The 24,235-nt window shown below is 41.0% G+C and overlaps 1 protein-coding gene across 5 annotated transcripts in view; it reads right to left on the reverse strand.

The window, feature by feature from the left end:
* Positions 1 to 2,244: 2,244 nt before the first annotated feature.
* flnbl (filamin B, like) overlaps positions 2,245 to 24,235 on the reverse strand; it is a 174,769-nt gene continuing 152,778 nt past the window's right edge. For all 5 annotated transcript variants that reach the window (XM_068051655.1, XM_068051656.1, XM_068051654.1 and 2 more), the window contains 6 exons: positions 23,262 to 23,377; positions 15,336 to 15,468; positions 14,735 to 14,911; positions 9,309 to 9,527; positions 6,898 to 7,101; positions 2,245 to 3,793 (listed from right to left, as the gene is read on the reverse strand). In XM_068051655.1, coding sequence (XP_067907756.1) covers positions 3,606 to 3,793; positions 6,898 to 7,101; positions 9,309 to 9,527; positions 14,735 to 14,911; positions 15,336 to 15,468; positions 23,262 to 23,377 — 1,037 coding nt within the window. In that variant the 3' untranslated portion in view covers positions 2,245 to 3,605. The remainder of the gene's footprint in view (positions 3,794 to 6,897; positions 7,102 to 9,308; positions 9,528 to 14,734; positions 14,912 to 15,335; positions 15,469 to 23,261; positions 23,378 to 24,235) is intronic.

Raw genomic sequence — 24,235 nt, forward strand, 5'->3', positions numbered from 1 at the left:
ACATGAGATTCGAAAATCTCTGAAATCACAGAACAAAGTGTGCAAAGACTATAGGGTCAGACTTAAAAGCCAATACTTTAAAGCAAAATTATACAGTAGTAATATTCAGATTAAAAGACCAATTCTCTTTTCAGACCAGTTTCACAAGCCACTAAAAGATCCTGGTGCTTTTTATGTGAGTGCATGCCATTGTAGTCGCTCGTGTCTCAGTGCAGATGGACATGCTTGAACTGAACTAAAGAACTGGGAAAAACCCAATAGTTGGAGTCAGTTGTTCAGGCTGCACAATGGCTAGTCAACAGAATAAAATGACAGTGCTAACATATACAGATGTGGAGGAACATTGGTGATGGACAAATGCTGCTCACCAGCTCTTGCCATGCAAACAGGGTCTCTATTGGCTGAATTAGATCAAACAATTTGGCCTGCTCTCAACTTCCTTTCATTGCTAGCAGGTGGCCTTGAGGAAAAAAATTGATAGCAGCCAGTTCAGCAAAATTACTTATATGTTGTTCAAGAATAAATGGTATATTATCCAAGTTTTAAAAAAAGACTTGCATTTCTATAGCGTCTTTCATGGCCTTAGAAAGTCCCACAAAAGTACTTTTGAAACGTAGTCACTGTTGTAATGCAAGAAATGCACCAGCCAACTTGCACACAAAGCTCCAACAGCAACATAAGCAGATCATTTTTTTTTTTGCGATTGCTTGAGGGAGAATTATTGACCAGGATACCAGGAATAATTCCTGCTCTTCAAAGTAGTGCCAATGGATCTTTGAGTGCAGACAGTGGCTCGGTTTAACAACTCATTCAAAAGATGGCATCGCCAACAGTAGCACTCCCTCAGTACTGCATTGGAGTGTTAGCCTAGCTTTTTATGCTCAAAATTCTGGAGTGGGACTTGAACCCACAATCTTCTGACTCAGACGAGAGCACCACCAACTGAACCACAGCTGTGGTATGAACTAGGACAAATCTCAACCACACTGGCAAATGCAGTTTCTTTTTAAACAAAGAGGTTGGGGTACAGCACTCAGGACAGAACTGATGCAATATAGCCTGTGCTGCATCATGGGAACTGATGCTAAAGTTGGCAAAATAATGTTAATCTTGAACAAGGCATGTCAGCTGTGGTATAAATATAGCTGTGCCAAAAAAGGCTTGGAACAAACTCAATACTGCTTTCTAATAAATTGGAAAAAAGCTGAGCATCCTTAAACCTTGCTGCTGGAATCAGTTCAGTGTTCTACAATCATCATTGGCTTGGACACATTTCCCACATTCCAGTGCTATTTGAACTGGAAATACAAACACTGCTCATTGCTCAACAAGGGAAGTCAATGTTTGACTGCTTGAAGCAGTAGGGAAAAAAAAAAAGGGGTACAAGTAATTCAAGACAAGCAAGCCAGAGTAATGGCAGACTTTGTGGCAATATTGTACTACATATGGTGCTTGGAGGGAGAGACCATCAGCAAGCACTTTGGGAGGTGTTACTGAACAAGTGCAGTGGGCCCTGCTGGAATAGTAGGATTTGAGAGAAAAAAGGTGTCCTTAAGATTTTGCACACCTGGAGAGTGGAGACCTGGCTTGTGCACAAATGACTCAGACTGAAAAAGATACATGAAACTGGTAAAGCTCAAGTGAAGTAAAGAAAAAAGTCCCTGGCTCAGACATAGGTAGGCACAGGCAAAGAAAAATGCAAATCTAGGAGTGTGGAATGGAGAACTATATTGGCAAATTTAAGTTTTAAACATTTGCTATTTACATTATATTCAGCTGGGTGAGAAAAATGGAATAAATTGGAAGAAGTTGGGTCCATTTTTTATTTGCAATGTCTCTGTTTCAACAAAATCAGTTGAGCCAAGTTTCTTTATGCGAGCATAAAATGGATTTACTTTACCAATACATAAACGACTTGTATAAATAAGCAAAACAGAAGTAATCAGTTGTCAGATATGGTATGATGTGTATTCATACTTTCAATAGATCCATTCCTCTTTAGTGATTGGCTCATAAACAGCATTGAACGAGCCACCTTCTGTACCAAATGGGTGAAAATGAAGTTGAGTCTTTAACAAGTTTTTCCACTTAATCTGATCTTTTTTTGATACCATAGATTTTACAAGAGGTTGTTGAATCTAGGACAGACCATGATGGTTTGCTTGCATGCTTGTTTAAAAGCAAAGGTTTCCTAAGACTTATGTGAATTAACTTTCCTACAAGTGACCAATACAAACAGCTGAAAATTGTGCATTTGTTGAAGTTTATTGAGTCAGTTCCTAGTTACATTAAGCTTTTCACAGTAAGGCACAAAGCACTGTAAAAATGACAAACCATTCTCCCCACTTTTTAAGCTCAATAGAGATCCAATATCCTATTACAAAATCAGCTCCAGGAGAAAAATATTTAGTAAGATTAAGGCCAGAGTATAAATAGATTTTAAAGTTCAGTTTTAAAAAGACAATTGTGCAATTTAGTAGCTTGTAATTTCAGTTCAAAACAAAAATATTCAGTTGTACAACAAACAGACCTATTAATGTTTTACCTAAATCATATGCACTAGAATCATCAGGTAAGCGACTTTAAAATTTGCTGCATCGGGCCAGTTCATTTTGACTGAAGTACCAAGGTCAAATGTTCAAGTAGATCGAAAATGGCAACACTACTGATCAATAAAGGAAGGAGGAAAAACATTCATAATAAGTGTCCCAATATGTGCAACATGAGGGATGCTGGTCTGGTTTGCTGGTTATCCCAATTTTACCCAACTTGAACATTTGAAACAGCACTGGCTTCAGGGAAGATAGGACTAGATGGCAAAGGATACTACATTTACCAGGTGGGTGCACACAAAATCTTACCTTGTCTGCCATCTTATTCCAATCAGTCCACCACCCAAAATGACTGATATTCCAGAGCATGCACAACACATGAAGACAACCACAGCAGTATGGCTCTCCCCAGCAGCAAGTAATTTAAGATCAGTGTTTATGCATGAGTATTTTTGCAGAATTTTTTGGGAGGCCAGAGTTCCCGACTCTCCACTGGTCAGGCAATAATATTGCAAAATCTTTTGATCGGTTTGCACATACCTTGTGAAAGCTTCAGAGATAGTGCCTCTCCCATGAGTAGGAAGTGTCCCCTAATCAATCGACTAACAAGGAGCATAATTGGCTTCAGTTTCATTACACTGAAGCATGGAATCAAGAAATAAACCATTTCAGAATGGGATTCCCTCATTCGACAGAGTTGAGTCCATCTGAAGCCCAAGCAGCCATTTATGGCTTTGGCCAAACTAAAAGGGCTGGCAAAAAAATCCCATGACATTAATCCAGTTTTACAATTGACCCAGTTTAGTTCATATTTATATATAATCCATACAATCTTTAGTTTCTACACATAATTATGGCAATTCTAGTTACTATTACCCAATCCATTCTTCGAAGTTGCTGATTCAAGTGTTTTTGAAAAATGGAATCCATTTACAGCTTTTAAGCCATCATGCAATTGCAATGTCCTCTGAAAACTCAAGATACTGAATTGGAGCGTTGCATTTAAAAGTAGTCAGAGAGAGACAGACAGACAGAGACAGACACACAGCCTGTTTAAGGAACTGTAATATGGAATGGACTTCCAGGAATATGCTCATCACCCCATTTTACAACCAGCCTATAGTTTCCCTTCTCCTTCACTACATAGGTGATGTTATATTGCTCGTTTCCAACATGTTTCACAGATACCTCCTCACATGGAATTGTAGGTCCATGAACACCAACCAATAGTACATTTGATCCTAAAGGGGAGGAAAATATTGTATTAGTTAGTTGTTTCTTGTACAAATAAAATGGGTTACTTTCATATTATTCAGTGGAATTAAGTTGCATTAAAATTTAATCTTTTAGCATGAAGTTTAAAATAGGTACAGATCCAGCTGCACAATGACTCACAGCATCACTCCCCCCAATCAGGTGAAGGAAGAAAATTCAGAAAACAAGTTAGAAATTCAGTGCAATAACCCCCTCTCCCAATTCTGTTCATAGTGTACTTGGGTTCTTTTGGGAAAAAAAAATACAATATTTTAAAAATTCTTCGCATCCCATTTAGAGGATGCTGAATCATGTACCAAGCCTTTTTAGAAAAAAAAAGTTTAATTGTACATTGTTCCCTATCTTTGTTCTGGCCCATTCTGCAAAAACACAATGGTTTTACAGGTTTGCAATGGATACAGTAAATAGGTGAAAGGGCGAGATATCTGGCGATGTCAGCCTCAAAATCAAAGCACTAATATTTCTCCCCACAGGCTAGTCATTTCAAACTTAATTTCCAGCTTTGATATTCAATTTTTTTTTTACTATTTTGGCTGTTCTCCTCACCTCCCTTTCAGATTAAACAAATCACGAGATTAGCAGATGACAAAAAAAAAAAGAGGGAAGAGACCGGAGGTGGTATAATTTTAAAAACCTTGGCTAGCCTGAAAACTGATTTCAACAAATTACATGGCATAATTAAATACTCAAAAGGAAAATAAGACATCAAGCATTTCATTTCCTCCAAAAAGTGTACATAAATAATTAAAGCTTTCATCCTTAAACATACGAACTAGGAGCAAGAGTAGGCTATTTGGCCCATCGAGCCTGCTCCACCATTCTATAAGATCATGGCTGATTTGTTGGTGGACTCAACTCTACTTTCCTACCTACCCCCTGACAGCTGTTGACTCCCTTGTTCGTCAAGAATCTGTCTACCACTGCCTTAAAAAACAATGACCTGGTCTCTACTACTCTCTGGGGAAGAGAATTCCACAGACTCACGACCCTCTGAGAAAATATTTCTCCTCATCTGTCATCACAGGTGTGCTACACCACTTGTTTATTTTCAAAAGAAATTCCCCATGTCTCTTTAGCTTGAATGAGTCACTGAAGTGCATGGAACCACAGACAGACATTCTGAAAATAGCTTCTACTCCATTCGTACAGACCCAACTCAAGTACATGTACAATCAGCAACATGTATGAGAACACCCACTGTAAATTGGGTGCTATGGCAATGTCAGTCATTTCTGCAATCAGGTGCATTGATTGGCAGAGAGCACAGAGATTGAGATTAATTTGCAACTCTTCCAGTCTCCGCCCCAGCTCATCTGCTGCTGAAATCTTGATTGATGCCTTCGTTCTTTCAACCAGCTTTTGCAATTCTTTCCTGGCTGGCATCCCACCATGCACCCTCCAAGCTTCTCATCCAAAACTCTGCTGCCTGCATTCTAATTCTCAATTCGGTTCACCCTTACTCCATGCTCGCTGACATCATTGAGATGTTGACGGAGAGCCAATTTTAGAATTCCCATCCTCATTTTCAAATCCTTCCATGGGCTTGCCCCCTCTCCATCTCTCCAACCTACACCAGTCCTACAAATTTCCAAGATCTCTCCCCATCCTCTATTTTCATCACTTCTTCATTGGTGACAATTCTAGAGCCCCAAGCTCTAGAATTCCCTCCCTAAACTTTTTCCTGCCTCTGTCCTCCTTTAAGATGCTGCTTAAAACCTACCTTTTTGACCAAGCTTTTGGTCACCTTTCCTAATATGTCCTTATGTTCCTCAGTGTCAAACTTTGTTTGATAATACTCCTATTGTAAAGCATTCAAAAACACTCCTTATATGTTAAAGTTGTTATTTCTAATCACTGTGGCTTCTCTCAAAGGTTGGACATGCATTCAAAGCAAAAACCTTTGCCAGCATATGGAATTGAAACCTTTATATATGTAGTCATTGATATGCATACTCTCAAAAGCCACTTTAGATAGGCCTTTTGACATGAAATGAGGTAGTTCCACTGTAGACAATACTTTCTCTTTTAGGTAACTGCAATATCGTATTAAGTCAGTCCTGGAAATTTGGTCCCCGTAAAAAACACAATTAGATTCCAGCCAGACCAAAGACTAGGGTATAGATAGGTAAATGCTGGATAAGAAACTATGGTGTAGAGCTGAAGGATTTGTAACATAGCAGTTTTCTTCCACGACAGTGTCACATGCATAAAGGGCCTCGCTTCAAGCCATGTGTAAACTTCGAAGGAAATTCTGCGACACACAAGTAAAATGCACAAAGACATGTATAAAGTTGGCAATACAATGGTCAAAGTATTGGCTCCCACAAAAGTTTTAGGTTCAGGAGCCAACAGCTTTTAAATTACAGCATCCAAAACCAAATTGTGTTACTCCAATTTTAAATTAAGTTTTCACTCAAACTGACAAGTCAAGTTCAAAATGAATAGGTAAAAAAAAAAAAAATCACATCTTTAAGTGTCACTTGGACTTGAATACAATTTAAACTGGCTTAATTTGTAACCCTCAGTAGAAGTTTAGACATAAAAACAAAGTGCTAGAAACACTCATCAGGTCTTGCATCATCTGTGGAGAGAGGCATAGAAGCGACTGAATATAGAGTCCAGTTCCGAAGTCATATCCAACTCGAAAGGTCAACACTCTCTCCACAGATCCTGTCAGACCTGCTGAGTATTTCCAGCACTTATTTCAGATTTCCAGCATCTGCAGTATTTTGTTTTTAATTTTAAAAGTTTAAACATAACCAGTTCCAACATCAATGGCCCATTACAAAAAGAGGGCTGTCAAAATAAAGCACATTATATTGAACTGGTTATTCACTATCATTTGAAAACTAGGTCAAGTAAAAATGCTGAAGGAGTCCATGCAAATCATCAAGATCTAAAGCCAATCCAGCCATGCTCTAAAATGTGCCCAGATTTTCTGAATTACAAAAGGCAAAATACAAAAATCATAAGACTCAATACTAGGCTACTATGGCTCCTTGATTAGATGTGGGACTCAACAGGCACAGTTACAATTATACTGATGTAGTCAGGTTGTAGTTATTTTTACCTGCTCTGCTACAATCCACTGAGAAATAGTTCTTCTGCTCTATATTTGCAATAGAGAGACCTGCACCACTGGATACCACCTTGCTGCTATCAGATGAAAATTTGGGAACAGCACTGTAGGAGCGAACAGTTGTGGATTTGGTTACAGATTCTACCATGATAGAGGAGCTTTCATGCGTACTGCCACTGCTAATCAGACGAGGACCTGGGGAGGCGGGGGGGGGGGGGAAACAAAAACAGTAAAATTAAAAATCATTTCTCTAGATCTCCAAAGCAAGAGTTTTGTGACCCAATATAACAAAAGTTACATCTTCAGTTTGGTCTTGCAACTCATGTATCTTAACTACTCAGAAGATAAATTAAGTGTACATGCAGTGCACGCGAACATAATACTACCTGCATTAGGGAAATGTGTAAAGGGATAAGCTACTCATTTTAAAAACTCAATTGTACAAGAAAATAAGTCCTTCATTGTGTCAATTTATTTTTTAAAAGACAAAGTTTTTTTTTGGAAATACAAAGTCAAGATTTCATTCTTCATTCTGGATACCCCAGAAGCAGAGAGTATAAGTTGGAGGAAAAGTAATGATTTTATCCAGAAGTTATTATAAGTACTAATTTTCCTCAACACCTAGGGACAAATTCAAATTTTTCTAAAATGAACATATGAAGGTCCTGAATGAATTTTGATGAAAGATCAGAAACTTGAAACATTGGGCTGGATTTTATAGGCCTCAAGGCAGGAGAGCCCCTCAAATCACAACAGGTAACGCGGGTGGAGGGCCTGTTGCCACCCTGTCGCCAAGTGATTTTGCTGGGGCAGGATAAGCTGGCAATAGCCTTCCTGCCCAGAAGCCAACTGAAGCCCTTAAGTGGCCTATTAAATGGCCACGTAAGAGCCTTTTCCTACACTGCTGGGATCTAACTAGCAGCAGAGGTGCCTCTGCCAAGCAGGCAGGACACCTCATAAAATGTGACACCCTTCCTCTAGGCTTGTGTGGAGGGGGGGTCCCTCCTTCATGGGCAATGCGGCCAGTGGAGTAGCCCCGCCAGCAGAATCTACAGCTCTATGGTACCCCACTGCCCGTGGACTTGAAGTCCACTCACCACTGCTGGGGCCTTCCGGACTTGGCTGGGGTCCAGGGTTCCAGCATGGCCCTGGGTCCAAGGCCTCTACAGTACAGGCAGTGGTTACTGCTCCCAGTAGTGCTGCAGATATTGCTGAGCTGCCAGCCTTGTGATTGCCTCTGCCTTTTCAGTCAACAGCCCTCACCACCACACCCCCCGCCCCCAGGAGCACTGCCTCCCACAAAATCCAGCCCTCAGATTTCTAGCATCTGCAGTATTTTGCTTTTATATATGAATGCCCTTGACCGTTTCCAACACTTAGGTTTCCATGATATCTGCCAATGGGTTTCCTGTAACTATTAGCTGGACTCAAACAAATTTGAAGTTAGTTTTGGTTCTGAAACATTCTTGCAGACCACAAAACCTCATCTCGTATGCTCTTAAATGCATGGTTTGTAACTGACAAATATGAGCTAAGCTCTCACTAAAATAACCTGATTCACATCATGCTATTGTAAATTACTTTGTATCTGCCAGTTTTCAATTTTGGTTTGGACAGTGCTTTAAATGGCAGTTTACTTTCTACAATCAAATTTACCTCCTGAAAATACAAAACATGAAGAAAAATTTTTATCAACACTTCTACAGCAATAGCCTAATATATTTAAGGGCATCATTCAGTTACTCAAGCTGTCTGATCAATACAAATCAAAGCATCCAATTGTATTTTAGACTGACAGAATTGTATTCAGGATATTTAAAAGAACATTTTCTGAATTGATTGTGTAACACCTTGCTAAAATGTTTCACAAAACATGATAAACATGAAAAAAAGCATGCTGCAAAGAGCTCTCTCAATATTGTCATTAAGTCTAGTACTCTATATTTTGTGTTCTAGATGAGGGATATCAATAGAACACTGCTTCCAGCCATCACTCCTACATCAGCAACAAGCATATGTTTCATGCAGAACAAAGCTCTAGGCCTTCACATCAACTTGAGAAAAATGACATTACAATAGCGACATGTCAAACATACTTCATTAGCTGTAAAGCCCTGAAGTGTGAAAGGCACTATATAAATTCAAGTTTTTAAAGACTTGATCAGAAGATAATATCCACCCTCGATAAGTGGATTTTAAAAAGTCCTTTCATACAATGCTTATTATCTATATGGAAAATATTCAGCAATAATGCTCATAATATCCTGCTGACAGATTATGTTCCTATATTTAGGCCCAATTCAATTGAGATGGAACTAGATTTTGGTTTTTATTGGTCGGCTCTCTAATGAAGACATCTTGGTGTCCAGCTGGTATGCATTTGATATTCATGGCCATGTTACCTGTTACTTTTGCCTTGAATGGGCTACCCAAAATGTGATAGGGTCCTCCATATTTAATTCCAATTTGGTAATCTCCTGGTGCCATAGGGGTGTACAAGACGTTGTATCCTTCAGGGCAGTCAAGGCAGTCCATTTTTACCTTAGATGGTCCATCAATTGTAACAGTAAGTGAGCCTGGGCTGGCATTAACAGTTTTAACAATAAAGTCAGACTGAATACCTGTAAATCACAAAAGATCTGATAAGGTACTCAAATGTATAAAACAAAAAGGTAGCCAGAAACCAAATGATCACACTCAGCAGCATTGGTGGAAATACTAGCGTCACTAAATGAGAGAAACCCAAATGCACAGGATAGGATATCCCAATCACTGCACTAAGCATTAATGGATATCTTCTTACACCATTAGAGCTGCATTCAGGGAGCTGCTCATGGGAAAAATTATCAGCATAAATCCTTTGCTTAAGATACCGAGTTACAGCTTCAAAACATTGAGTCACTTTTAGACTCTTAGTCCCTTGTAGGCTTCTGTCTTGATAATCGGTTGCAATCATGATGCAGTATCAGGAGTCACAGATTGCAACAGAAAAAAAGCCATCTGAGGTTTTCCCTGTGGAATAATACAGGAGCATAAACTTCCTGCCTGAAGACCCAACCTAACCAGTGGGTGATTCAAACTAGTCAATCCAATTTAAAAGGCAAACAGAATTAATTTTTTTTTTTTATATAAAGAAAAAGCACTTTTCTGATCTGCACAACGGCCACAGAAAATGCTAAAGGAAAAGTTTGTCAAAAACCTCAATCTTTTAACAGACCCAACCTATTTGTCAATTAATTATAAATTCACACGCAGATAGCAGCTTCCAGTCCTTTTACAAATAACCATTTGTGAAGTAGATTACAGCAATGTTGGGTTTTTTTTTCCCTATGCTATTTTGTAGCACTGGATTTATAACAAGTGATTCAACAATTAAGATCAGTTTTTAAAGAAGGCATTCAGAAGTGATGGCTATATGTCAGTGCAGTCAGAAATATAGCCTTTAAAATTTACAAAGTAGCATTGTGTTGCTGTGTAGCTCTATTGTTCATTGCCATGTCCATACTGTAACTTTTGTAAACAACCCTACAATGTCTGCTGATTGAGCTAAACCACAAATCATTAGATAGGAAGCTTAACTGACAGTTTAGTAATTGGAACAGCAGTCTGTTTAGAAGAGATAAGTCACAGCAGGACAGAGGCAAAGATTGGTACAATGTGCAAAATGTATTAGTTTTCAGCCAGCTGTTGATTTTATTTTTCAAAATGCTAGTTTATCTTCTGTTCACACACACAATAACCAGCATCTAGATTTGCACAGCTGCCAATTAACTTCCCCTTCTCTGCAAACGAACGTTAATATTCTAATAGATGGTATGGTGTTGAAATTTGCAAATACCAAAATCAAGAGATAGCTAATAACGTGGAAGACTCTGCCAAAAGTCAGGGAGAGAAAATGTGCAGGTAGCGTGGTTGGATAGACGAAGAAAAGGGGATATTTCCCCAGGGTCCTAGATGACATTTAACTCAATACCAACATCACAAGCAGATCGTCTGTAGGATTGTGCATAAATTAGCTGCTGTGTTTCCCTACATGGTATCAACTACACTTCAAAAAAAATTCACTGGCCGTAAAGTGATTTGGATGTTCTGAGAAGTGCATGTCTTTATAGTGAACTTTATTTGACAAAGTGAGGCGGGTCATTTTGGGAGGAGGAATAAGGAACGCATTATTCCTCGGAAACCAAATGGAGCAGAGGAGCAGAGAGATCTGGGACTATAAATACATAAAATCACAAAGTGGTACTGCAAGTTGATAAAGCCATAATGCAAACCAAGTACTGGGTTGTAGATAAATAAAACCTTGACTAGACCACATTGTGTACAGGTCTGGTCTTCTATACTTAAGATATTGAAACAAAGGAAGAAGTGCAGATAAAGATTTACAAGGATGTTACCAGAAATGTGTGTCTGAATGCAGAACAACCTCTGTCAGCGTGTCCATTTGCCAGCCTGCGCGTGCCGTGACCACAGTGAAGTCAGATGTAATGATGCATCACCTCTCAATTACTACAATCACTGCCTCCATCCCCTCCAACAGTACCCTGCTCCCTCCTGTGCCCATCTGCTCACCACTTCTCCAGGTGGTGACAGGGAATGGAGAGCAGAAGGGCGCAGGAGAGAACGGCAGGATGCAGCAGGGAGCGGTGAGAAGGTGGGCAGGGGAGGGAGCGGGGAAGAGAAGCAGCAATCGCGGGAGGGAGCGGAAAACTGAATGTGGTGATTGAGGTAGCAACCGCTGGAGAGGGAGGAGGGTACTGCAGGTTTGGGGGGGCAGGGGGGGCAGGGCATGGAGGCAGCCATTGAGGGGCGAGGAGATTTGGGTTCAATTGCTTTGTCAAATTGAACAGCGCCATTTTTATTACTGGCAGCTGCCTGAATGCCACAGACAGTGACGTTTCAGTCAACGAGGCTGCATTTGTGAATGTGCCACCTAGTGGTTGTATTGTCAGCAAACATGGCGTACAGAAAGGAGAGATGTAACCATCAGGAAAGATGGAGCAAGTTGGTGCTCTTTTCTGTAGAAAACAGAAGACAAAAGAATCTGATAGAATCGATAAGATAGAAAAAAATGAGAACCTGTTTTCACTGGTGAAAAAAAATCCAGAGCAAAAGAAATGTATATAAATACAAGATGCCAATAGAGGAGCGAATTCAAAAGGTTTTTTTAAAAATTTACACAGAGCGGTGAGAATGTGGAACTCTGCTACAGGGCGTGGTTGAAGCACATAGCATTGATGCATACATAAGGAAGTAGGGAAGAGAGTGATACAGGGGCAAAGTTAACTCTGATTCTCTTTTCACAGATGCTGCCAGACCTGCTGAGTGGTTCCAGCATTTCTTGTTTTTAGATTAGATTAGAGATACAGCAGTGAAACAGGCCCTTCGGCCCACCGAGTCGGTGCCGAACATCAACCACCCATTTATACTAATCCTACACTAATCCCATATTCCTACCAAACATCCCCACCCGTCCCTACATTTCCCTACTACCTACCTATACTAGTGACAATTTATAATGGCCAATTTACCTATCAACCTGCAAGTCTTTTGGCTTGTGGGAGGAAACCGGAGCACCCGGAGAAAACCCACGCAGACACGGAGAACTTGCAAACTCCACACAGGCAGTACCCGGAATCGAACCCGGGTCCCTGGAGCTGTGAGGCTGTGGTGCTAACCACTGCGCCACTATGTCGCCCTATTTCAGATTTATTTCAGATTTCCAGCATCCGCAGTATTTTGCTTTTATTTTATATTATATAAGAGATAATTTAAGGTGGGGGAAAGAGAAGGGTTGTGTGGAGTATAAACAACCAAATAATATTTAATAAAAACAGACAGGACAGAGTCTCTAATGTTTCCATCTTAGTCATTCCATGTACAAGGATCTTGTGAATTTGCAGGAAACTTGCGTGGTAAATTCAAACAAAAAAAAAGTGAAACCAAGGTAGGTGGAAGGGAACATTGTATGCGCAATATGAACACTACAAAAAAAAAGGCAAATAATCAAGCTTTGTTTTCACCCACATGTACAGGTAAATTATACTAAAATGGATGGTGGTAATTGCCTTCGTGGAGCTCAGCACAATACTCTGAATAGGCCAATTATTAGGAAAAGAATCCCATTTACTATCAGCATACAACAGGTCAGACTAGATTCAATTGCGAAGTGATAACGGTGATTTAACTGTTGACAGAACAATTCTAACTTGCTCAGAACCACCAGCTCAATTAATTGTAGGAATAGGTATGGTGGCAGGGTGGATGTACAACTTTAAACTCAGCCATTGGAGAGACTGGGAGGGGGGCTTTGGTTAGGCAGTGCACTGAAATTGTTGCTGTTCTGATCAAAGAACTTGATATGGAAAATATTCACTCCAATAGCTGGAGCAGTCACTGAGACTGCAAAGAAAATGTGCAGAATGCCATTTTAAAAAAAAGACTTGCGCAAGCTTTTTTCTTAAAACAAAAACAAATGAAAGAGCACCCCCTAATATGATTAATCACTGGGAAAGAGCCAGCATTCAGAGCTTTCCTGCTTCTGAAGAATGGAGCTACTTTTGTGAAACTAAGTTATGAACTGAGAACAAGTGTTGGAGAGGGAGTGCCTGTTAGGGAGGCAAGACTGATCAAGGTTTACACTACCACTGCAAAGGAAAATCTTGGGTCAGCATATTGCAATTTCCCCCAGTGAGTCACAGCCTCATTTGTCGGAGGAATTAATAGTGAAAGCTCATGTACTTAATTTACAGGAAGCTGGGTGACAGCAGGTTGGTTACAGTATTCCCATCTGGGTTAAAAAGGAATAATGAAAGGCCTCACTCTTCTGGTTTTAAAGGGTTTGAAATAAACTTAATAGACAAAATAATGAAATGGCCTATAAGCTAGCGCTAATTTGTAGTTTCTGAAGCTACATTCATGGGTGGCCAGTGGAGAGAGGAGAAAAAAAAAAGTTTTTTTTGATTCAGTAGGAAATAAACTTGAAAGATTTACATCTACTGAATTTATTTTTAAAGCCATTGCTGGAGCAAAGGGAATGCTCAATGCTCTAATTTGTGTCAACAGATGTAGAAACATGAGGGTCACTAGCAACACTGAGCACTCATTTTCTTTGCATCAAAATTTTATTGTGGAAGCAATTGGCAAGTTCTTCACTGCTGTGAAAGATTCACATTGCAGGGGACACATGGGTACGAACTTTCAAAATAGTATTGAGGATTATTAGCTTTGTTATTAGATGACTTTCTGGAGTGAAAGGGTTTGAGTGATATATTGAAAAAGCAGGATATTGTTTAGGTGCACAAGCTCATTGGGCCCAATAGTACTTCTGGTCCCCCACCCAAGAAGCACCAAATGATTGCTATGAATTTCAGTTTTACTAAAAGCATTTGTTATTGTAGATAAAAACAGCAAGTGTATTCGATATTGATCTTCAACTCATACTGAAGCACTGTAGTTCGGATGCAATACATTTGGACAACTTACAGTCAGTGAATTCTTTGGAAATACAGCCAGCAAATTCCCACAGTCATATTTACTGTTTGCACTGCCATAAAAAGGTTTGTGCATTCTCCAGTCTGTTCGATTAAAAAGAGAAATGGAGGCTACGGTATCATCGGCAGAACAGTTCTGGCACTGAAATGGCATTGAAACCAAAATTGATGAAATACTTTAGAGTACTTCCAATGTTAAAAAAAAGATCCACTAAACTGGCAAAGGAAAGCTGGTGCAGACAGGATGGGCTGAATGGCCTCCTTCAGCACTAACAATTGAGATTCTGTAGAGTGACACCAGTTAGGCATACATGTACAGTGTACCAGCATCTTACCTGTAGTTCCTTTTTCAAGACCTAATCCATAAGCTGAAACCAGACTAGTGTCTCCAGTCTGCCCAGGTTCCCCAACTCGAACCTTGAATGGACTGCCAGTGACGTGACTGCCATTGAATTTGACATCAATAGAGTGAACACCATTCTCACGAGGAATGAAACGAATGGCATACTTGTCTGTAACAAACATGATTAAAGAATTGAACTTTTAGAAAGCGTATATTTATCAATGTGCAACCAACATTCCCACTCATTAGGCTATTCCTATAAGGAAGACGTCACACTGCAGTCAGTCATTAGATATGAAAAAAAGCATGGAACTCTGCCTTACTAAACCACCTAGCCAAAATAATACAACTCAGGAAGTCCTGCTCACACTGTTTAACACTAGGGTTGCAGTACATCAAGTACACAAGAGCCATTCAAGCCATGGTAGTCATTTAGAGAAGATCCACAAGACTAATGTCGCATGATCCTTTGTCTTACTTTTCCTTTCCTTCCCCCACCAGAGAACAATTGCCATGGGGGCAATGGGGGGAAAAAAAAAAAACACACAAATAGCAGAAAGCTTATAAAATATCCAGTGTTCCCAAATCCTTACCTGGTTCTATTTCTGATATGTGGGTATCTTCTACTGCCCCCGACGGGCTGTGAACCTTGGCATCAATCAAACCCTTAGCACCATTCAGTCTCACAGCAAAAGATACTGGCTGATTAACTTTTAACCCTGACTCCTGCAGGTTGAATAGCAAACACTTTATTGCACATTTATAACAATATCTATTCCACTGAAGCACTAGAATAGAAAATGTAAAAAAAAAGTTAGTCCAGAAGGCATTGCACCTGTTTTATTCCACTGCCACCACCCCACCACAAATCTGGCTGTTTGCCAGCTACTTCCTAGCAGTGGATAACAGAACCCATTTCACTGAGGGTATCCACTTCTAAATCATCTAGTGCCACAAGTGAGTCAATGATCCCAACATGTGAATTGGGCAGAATTCATCAGCTTGGTTGGGTTACTCAGTTTTCTTTTAAGAGTAAATCACTTAGTGGATCAAGAGTTAAGATTTAAAGAACAGACTATCTTTTCTTTAACTAGATGAAAGCCCTTTCCAACAAAATCAGGAATGAGTTATAGATTATGAATTAAATTTCAAAAAATAAAACCATTACAGCTGTGCTATCAACCGTTGTGAAATTTGTGGCAGTGTAGATATTTCATTAATGGTTAATGTGCATTGGAACGAGAAAAGGATGAACCACTGCAACTTAATATAGCTATGAGAATGAGAATTCACATGCAATTGACTTAGTTGTACAAGAATAGGACTTTGTGCAGCCAAACAAACAGAAACAAACTTAATGTCTAGCCTAATAAATAAGAGGTTCAACTTCGCCTACGCAAATGAAGTCCAGACCTGAAATAAAGATTCAGTTTCTGTTTCAGCATATAAAACGCCAGATTATGCAATATAGTGACGAGTAGGGCACTTGGTTTTTGACCAAGTACAGGATGGGCAGCCAAAAAAGTTTTTTTAATTAATTGAATTTGAAGTGCTCAAGTTAAAATACACAATACACCAAAATGATAAATTCCATCTGTATAAGTGAGCAGATATTGTATGAAATTCAAATTGTCAAATTTTAGTATGGCGAGAATATTGAACAGTTCTCCAATGCATTGACACACAACTAAGTTTTATAAACATTTTGTAGCACAAAAGCTTCAGGGTCTCAACAAAAAAAGCACTGCTTGAATTTAGGACTTGACAAAAATACTTTGGGGTGATTTAAAAAAAAACAAAACGCTGGAAATATTAAGCAGGTCTAGTAGCACCAGTTGAGAGGGAAACAGCATTAACATTTCGGGGTTGATGACCTTTCATTTCATCTGTGCGCCCTTGTCCTATCAGTTAATGGGAACAGTTTTGCCTCATCTAACTTATCTAAGCCTATCATAATCTCATACATCTCTAACAAATCACTCCATAATCTCCTTTGCTCCAGGGAGAACCACCCCAGCTTTTCCTACCTAGCCTTGTAACTAAAAATCCCCCACCCCTGCAGCTATGCTGGTAAACCTCCTCTGCACCCTCCTAATAACTCTCACATCCCTCCTAAAGTGTGATGACCAAAACTGGATGCAATACTCTAATTGTGGCCTATCTAGAGCTTTAAGGTTCAGCATAAAATAGAACTGAGTGCAAAAGCAGGGAAGTTATCAAGCCCAATATCCCATATGCTTTGCTAACCACTCAAAATGTTCTGCCACCTTCAAAGATAAATGCACATGCACCCCCACATCCCTTTGTACCTGCACAGACAACTGCACCAGTGGGCTGGATTTTGCAACAGGCAGACGGGAGCTGGCCACTGACACAAAAGTCGGTGGCGAACCTGCATCCGCCCAGTCCAGGGACCCGACCGAATTTCACAGTTCCCCGGGCTTTAATTGTTCAGAGGCGGAACTTCCACCCGCTTGAGGGAGGAAGTCCCGCCTCATTGAGCTGCCGGCCAATCATTGGAGCGGTGGCCACTGCTGGGACTGCATCCCAGCCAAGGACATGAAACCAGGTGCGCTGCAAGGCCGCCAGGTAAAATACCCGTGGAGGCGGGGCAAAGACCCTTAAGTGGCCACTTGATCGGCCTGGGGCAGGCAGCCCGTTCTTGCCCATCCCCCAATGGCCCACAAAGCGGGGCGGGGGCATGTGCAGGCCAGGAAGGCCACTCTCCCGCACCGGATGTCGTAAAGTTACAGAAAATTACAGCTATTAAGTCTACAATGCCTTACCCTATCATTTCTACCAAAATGCAACACCTGACTCTTGCCCGTCCTCAATTCCACCTGCCACTTCTCTGCCCATTCTGCTAGCCCATAGTCTGTTCCAGATGGTTCCTATCATCCTGTGTTTGCAACTCCAAGTTTGGTATTATTAGCGATCATGCAGCACCCACCCCCCCCACCAGCCAAGAATGAGGCACATTAATTTTGTCATATGAACATTGAATTGAAAACTGTTGAAGTGCAAAAAGGAGTTGTTTTAAACAAGAAAATCACCGTGCTTGCAGAGACAAAGGGGTTACTTCCCTTATCCAGTTTAACCCACAATGGACTTTGAGCACCAGACTTTGAAGGTGAGGGAGCTCAAATTTCAGGATGACTGCTGGGATAGCTGAATCCACAAAGACGTGGTCAGACTAGCTGGTCACGTGACTGGCCTGCTTGGCAACCTGGTTTTTCTGAATTAGACAAAGTTTTTGAACGGAGAGACTGCAATATGCTCTTGGACTGAAGATGACCTCAGGTTTGGCTCTCCCTCACTCTCTCAAGCCTCTGAATCCACTGAAGACACCTGAACCCCAAAAGAGAAAGGTTTCCTACAGCGAACAAGGTTCAAGAAGAATACTTGGCCCCAACAAAGAGCAAGATCTACCTACAATCAAGGACTCTACAGCGAGCTCGAAAAACCATAACAAAAACCCTCTTAAAAAGATTGCCTCAAACTTATCCACTATTTTTCTTCTGCTCTTTTGTGTCTTTATCTGGACATGTGTATCGCGTATGCATGTTAGCGCGGCATGTCGCATATCTATAGGCAACCAAATTAGAGTTTAAGTTTAATAGGTTTAAAGAAGAAAAGTTGAAATTTAAGAAAACCAGTTTGTGCTGGCTTCTTTGTTCACCCTTTTCTAATTATAAGGCAGTGAACAAGGATTCACCAAGGGGGAGATAAAAAGTGTTTAAAATCAGACTCTGTTATGCCAAGTCCAGGTGAAGGCCAAGAGAACCCTAGACCCCTCACCTGGTCGTAACATTGGCAAATTTTGAAATTCTTCTCTTTCAAGATCCAAGTTTATATAGAACAGATAAAACATACAATTTTCCCTGCTCCTCCACAAGCACCTTGCCAATAGATTTGGCATCAGATGACATGAGCATTAAGCTGTATTTATTTTACTTAATTTATTCTTTTTATTTTATTGAGATACAGCAGTGAAACAGGCCCTTCGGCCCACCGAGTTTGTGCCGACCATCAATCACCCATTTATACTAATCCTACATTAATCCCATATTCCTCCCACATCCCCACCTTCCCTCAATTCTCCTACCACCTACCTACACTAGGGGCAATTTATAATGGCCAATTTACCTATCAACCTGCAAGTCTTTGGCTGTGGGAGGAAACCGGAGCACCCGGCGAAAACCCACGCGGTCACAGGGAGAACTTGCAAACTCCGCACAGGCAGTACCCAGAATTGAACCCAGGTCGCTGGAGCTGTGATGCTGCAGTGCTAACCACTGTGCCGCCCCTGGAATACCCATTAAACATACCAAAAAGAAAAAAAAAAAAGTGAGCTGGTGCATTCAGGTGCAAGTCAATTTTTAATAATGTCAAGTCTTAATTACTGCCAGACAACCTGACACTAAAAATTTAAATTTTGCAAGTGTGAAGTCTGATTCCCTCAAAAAATTAGATTTTAGTAACTAAATTTTCCACATCTCAAATCCATCTTTGTCCCCCTTCACTTTTTGTAGATGATTTCATATTTAAATGTTCTAACATGAATGGTTAATTTGATTGATTGAAGAAACCTTTGACCTTGTCTCACCACAGATCCCACGTAGGTGGTGTTGTACTAAAAGTGATCTCGAGTAACCACAAGATGCCACAAGTCCAAAAAAGTCTGGGCAGCTGCAAGCGTAATGAATGGCAAGTGCTGTTTTTTCACCACTGACCACAAAATCCAAGTCAGTCTACTTACAACAATTTCAACATTAAAGTGTAAAAATTCATAAATCCAAAATAAACCGATTGGACTGATTTCACATTACCTGCTACCATTAATTTCTGCTAAAGACCTGAAGAGGGAGTTCCAACTTGTTTGCATTAAGTGCCAAACCATCACAAATAAAACTCAGAAGGATGAGCAGTTTCAAAGTCATACACCAAAAGAAACAGTAACAGCATGTTCAGTTTTAGCCAGCAATATCAACTATAGAATGTCAACATAAAAGGTTGGACTCTTGAACCTCTTCAACCTTTAACTTGTGAATATGCATCTTGCAGGTATGCTGTCAAAAACCTTTAAATGAGACACAAGGAAAACATCCAAAATTTTAACTGGCAGAAGGTAAATCCCTTCTGACACATGCAGAGGTCACATCTATATATTGTCCCCATTTTTTCATCAGTGCAAAACATGCTGCAGAGCTTTGCAACCAGAATTCAAATAGGGTGGATCCAAATCAGAGTTGAAACATGTTGCCCATTAATAGCATGATGAGAAAAACACTACGGAGGAAGAATTAACTCAAGTCATCTGTTCAAAATTGGTAAATTAAGGTTAAATTGGATGAGCGGATCACAAAGGCAGAGTATCTCATTACCCTGTTTGATTGGCTTTTTAAAAACATTGTTCGAATAGGAATTCTTTATCCTTCAAGAGCTTAATCTATTCCTTTGCTGCATGACACAAAGAGCAGCTCAGTTTCACAAAAACGAAAAGCCTAGCCACCATCACCATTATCTTTTAAAGGGGATTCTTTAGAGAGACTGCACTTGCAGACCTTTGCAGACTTCAACTGCAGTGTCAGTATTAAGTATAGTGCAAATGCAACCTCAAGAGTGGAGTTTGTGTACTGGAGGTTTGTATTGGGCAAGCACAACAATTTCCTTCCCCGTCTGGCCTACATGTGAGTGTAGACCCACAGCAATGTGGTCAACACTTAACTGCCCTCAAAAGCCATTAAGCCACTCAGCTGCATCAAATCGCTACACAGAAAAGTCAAAGAATAAAACCAGATGGACTACCTGGCATCAACCTAGGCACTGGAAATGACAAAGGCACATCCTGCCATGTGACCCTGCAAAGTCCTCCTCACTAACATCTGGGCACTTGTCCAAAATTGACTAGTCTGAGACAGCTCTCCCAAACAGCCCAACAGTCACTCAGAATCATAGCTTACAGACATCATCTTGGGTATGGCCGAGCCCACCCAGACAGGCAGCATAGTGGAATACAGTCAGGAGGGAGTGGCCCTGGGGGCCCTCAGTGTCTGGACCCCATGACGTCTCATGGCATCAGGGGAGGCAGTGCATAGTGGTACTGCCACTGGACTGGTCATCCAGAGATCCAGGTAATGCTCTGGGGACATGAGTTCAGATTCCATCAAGGCAGATGGTGGAATTAAAAAAAAAAAAAAACCGAATTAAAATCTAGTCCAATGACCATGAAACCATTGTCCATTGTCAAAAACCCATCTGGTTCACTGATTATCTTTAGGGAAGGAAATCTGCTGTCCTTACCTGAATTGGCCTACATGTGACTCCAGACCCACAGGAATGTGGTCGACTCTTAAATGCCCTAGCAAGCCACTCAGTTGTGTTTAACTGCTACAAAGTCGATAAGGAATGAAACCAAATGGACCACTCAGCATCGACCTAGACAACGCCAAACCCAACCCTGTCGGCCCTGCAAAGTCCTCCTTACTAACATCTGTGCCAAAAGTGGCAGAGCTGTCCCAGACTAGTCAAGCAATAGCTAGTCATACTCAATCATACCTTACAGATAATGTCCCAGACACCATCACCATCCCCAGGTATGTCCTGTCCCACCAGCAGTGGTAGACAGTCGAGAGGAATTTGCCCTAGGAATCCTCAATATAGCATGAGACTTCATGGGGTCCAGTCTATCAGGCCAAACATGGGCAAGGAAACCTCCTGATTATGACCTACTGCCCCTCCCCAGCTGATCAGTACTCCATGTTGAACATCAATTGGAAGCAGCATTGAGGGTAGCAAGGGCACAGGAATGTACACTGGGTGGGGGACTTCACTATCTATCACCAAGAGTGGCTCAGCAGAACCACTACTGACTGAGCTGGCCAAGTCCTAAAGCACAGAGCTGCAAGGTTGCCTGCAGCAGGTGGTGAGGGAACCAACCAGAGGGAAAACCATACTTGACCTCATCCTCAATCTGCCTGTTGCAGATGCAGCTGTCCATGACAGTATTGGTAGGAGTGGCCGCCGCACAGTCCTTGGAGATGAAGTTCCGGCTTCACATTGACCATACCCTCCATCGTGTTGTGTGGCACTACCACAGTGCTGAATGGGGTAGATTTCAAACAGATCTAGCAACTCAAAACTGGGCATTCATGAGGCACTGTGGGCCATCAGCAGAACTGCATTCAACCACAATCTGTAACCTCATGGCCTGGCATATCCCTCACTCTATCATTACCATCCAGCCAGAGGATCAATGAAGAGTGCAGGAGGGCATACCAGGAGCAGCAACCAGGCATACCTAAAAATGAGGTGCCAATCGGGTGAAGCTACTTGCATGCCAAACAGCAGAAGCAGCATGCGACAAACAGAGCTAAGCAATCCCACAACCAACGAATCAGATCTAAACTCTGCAGTCCTGCTACATCCAGTCGTGAATGGTGGAGGACAATTAGACAACTAACTGGAAGAGGTGGCTCCACAAAATATCCCCATCCTCAATGATGGGAGAACCCAGCACACCAATGCGAAAGACAAGGCTTAAGCACCTGCAACAATCTTCAGGCTGAAGTGCCCGAGTGGATGATCCATCTTGGCCTCCTCCTGAAGCCCCACCATCACAGATCCCAGTCTTCAGCCACTTTGATTCACTCCACGTGATATCATGAAACTGAAGGTGCTGGCTATGGCAAAGGCTACAGGCCCTGGCAACATCCCAGCAGTAGTAGAGGTCCTGTGCTCCAGAGCTAGCTACACCCCTAGCCAAGTTTTGGTCTCCATATTGAAGGATATACTTGCATTGGAAATAATACAGCAAAAGGTTCACTAAATAGGTTCAGGGATGGGACGGTTGTTCTATGATGAGATGCTGAGTAAATTGGGCTTATATTCTAGAGTTTAGAAGAATGAGATGATCTCATGGCAACATATATGATTCCGAAAGGGGCTCAACAAGGTGGACACAGGTCGTTTCCCAGACCGGGGAATCCGATACACAGGTGCATGGTCCCAGCATATAAAAAGGAATTGATCATTTAAGACCGAGTTGAGGAGAAACTTCACTCAAACGGTTGTGAATCTTTAGATTTCTCTACCCGAGGGTTGTGGATGCTCCATCGTTGAATATATTTAATTCTATGATAGACTTTTGGCGTCTCAGTGAATCAAGGGATATGGGCGTGAGGAAAATGGAGCGAGGCAGAAGTCAGCCATGATCATATGAATGGCAGAGCAGACTCCAGGGGTCTTATGATCTACTCTTGCTCCTATTTCTTATGTTAGGTTCTAACTTGGAAGAAGTCAAGAAGCTGCTGAAACAGAATGAAATATTTAAAAAAAAAGTGATCAATTCCTTACATTCATTTGCATTCTCCTCCCTACCCCAATTCCACATTCAAGTATTACATAAAACTGAACTTCCTAGGCAAGATATACAACCATTTTGATGGAGACCCTCTGTGCAACCTCTGAATGCGCAGTTCAGGACCCAGCCAGTAAGCCGATATTTTCTTATGTCTCACCTGAAGACTAGTAACAGTAAGTCTGCTTGCATCCTCTGACGAAGCAGTGATGGGAACAACAAAGGGACTGCCAGGGATGTACTCGTCGTTGAACTTGATTGACACTTCATAATCTCCTGCAAAAAAAAATTACTTCAGTGATCAATTATAAAAATTGTGGTGTACTAAAAAGCCCAAATTGAGACCAGCATATCTTATTGAAGAACATTTAAAAATTGTTGGTGTTTGCTAGGATACATGCACAGAAACACATGTACAGAACATCAACTTTTATTTATCTACATAAAATGATAATCACACCAAATTACTGGAGATACTAGATAGGATGGTACAATTCCTCTATTGAAATTAACTGAAGAAACCTAGTACAAGTTAACTAAACATCACAGGCATATCAAATGTTACTGAGTGATCTTAAAAATAGAGCTCTATACATATAAAATCATTTGTAAATCAGTCACATATGTCGTCAAGATTGTTTTTGTTTCTAAGGACTTACATTTCATTCCGACAGATTCCTAAGAATTTCCAAGAACATTTGCTACAAACGGTGCATGGCATAGTGCCACAAACATACAAAGGCAGGGATAACCATACTACCCATCAAGCATTCATACAGTCCCTTCCACATAGAAAGATATCAGGGGCACAACAAAATAGGTAGCAAACCAAAAGGGAGATACAGAGGGGGCAACCAAAAGCTACATCAAAATGTGATTAAGTCGGGTCATTGGGAAAATAGGGAGGAGGCAGTGGTACAGAGGGATTTAGGAAAAGGAATTTCAAAGTATGGGGCAAAAGGAGATCTCAACAGCCAAAGTCAGAGGGGTAGGGCAGAAAAGATGCAAGTCACCATACGTGAACTCCCTGAGTCTTCAGCTATTGGAAGTGCTGCAACTACCAAGAACACCACAGATTCACTCCCTACCTGGAACAACCACCTTTAAATACAGCACATTCATCAGCTGTAGGTT

The sequence above is a fragment of the Heterodontus francisci genome, chromosome 19, assembly GCF_036365525.1.
Source record: "Heterodontus francisci isolate sHetFra1 chromosome 19, sHetFra1.hap1, whole genome shotgun sequence".
NCBI classification, from domain to species: Eukaryota; Metazoa; Chordata; class Chondrichthyes; order Heterodontiformes; family Heterodontidae; genus Heterodontus; species Heterodontus francisci.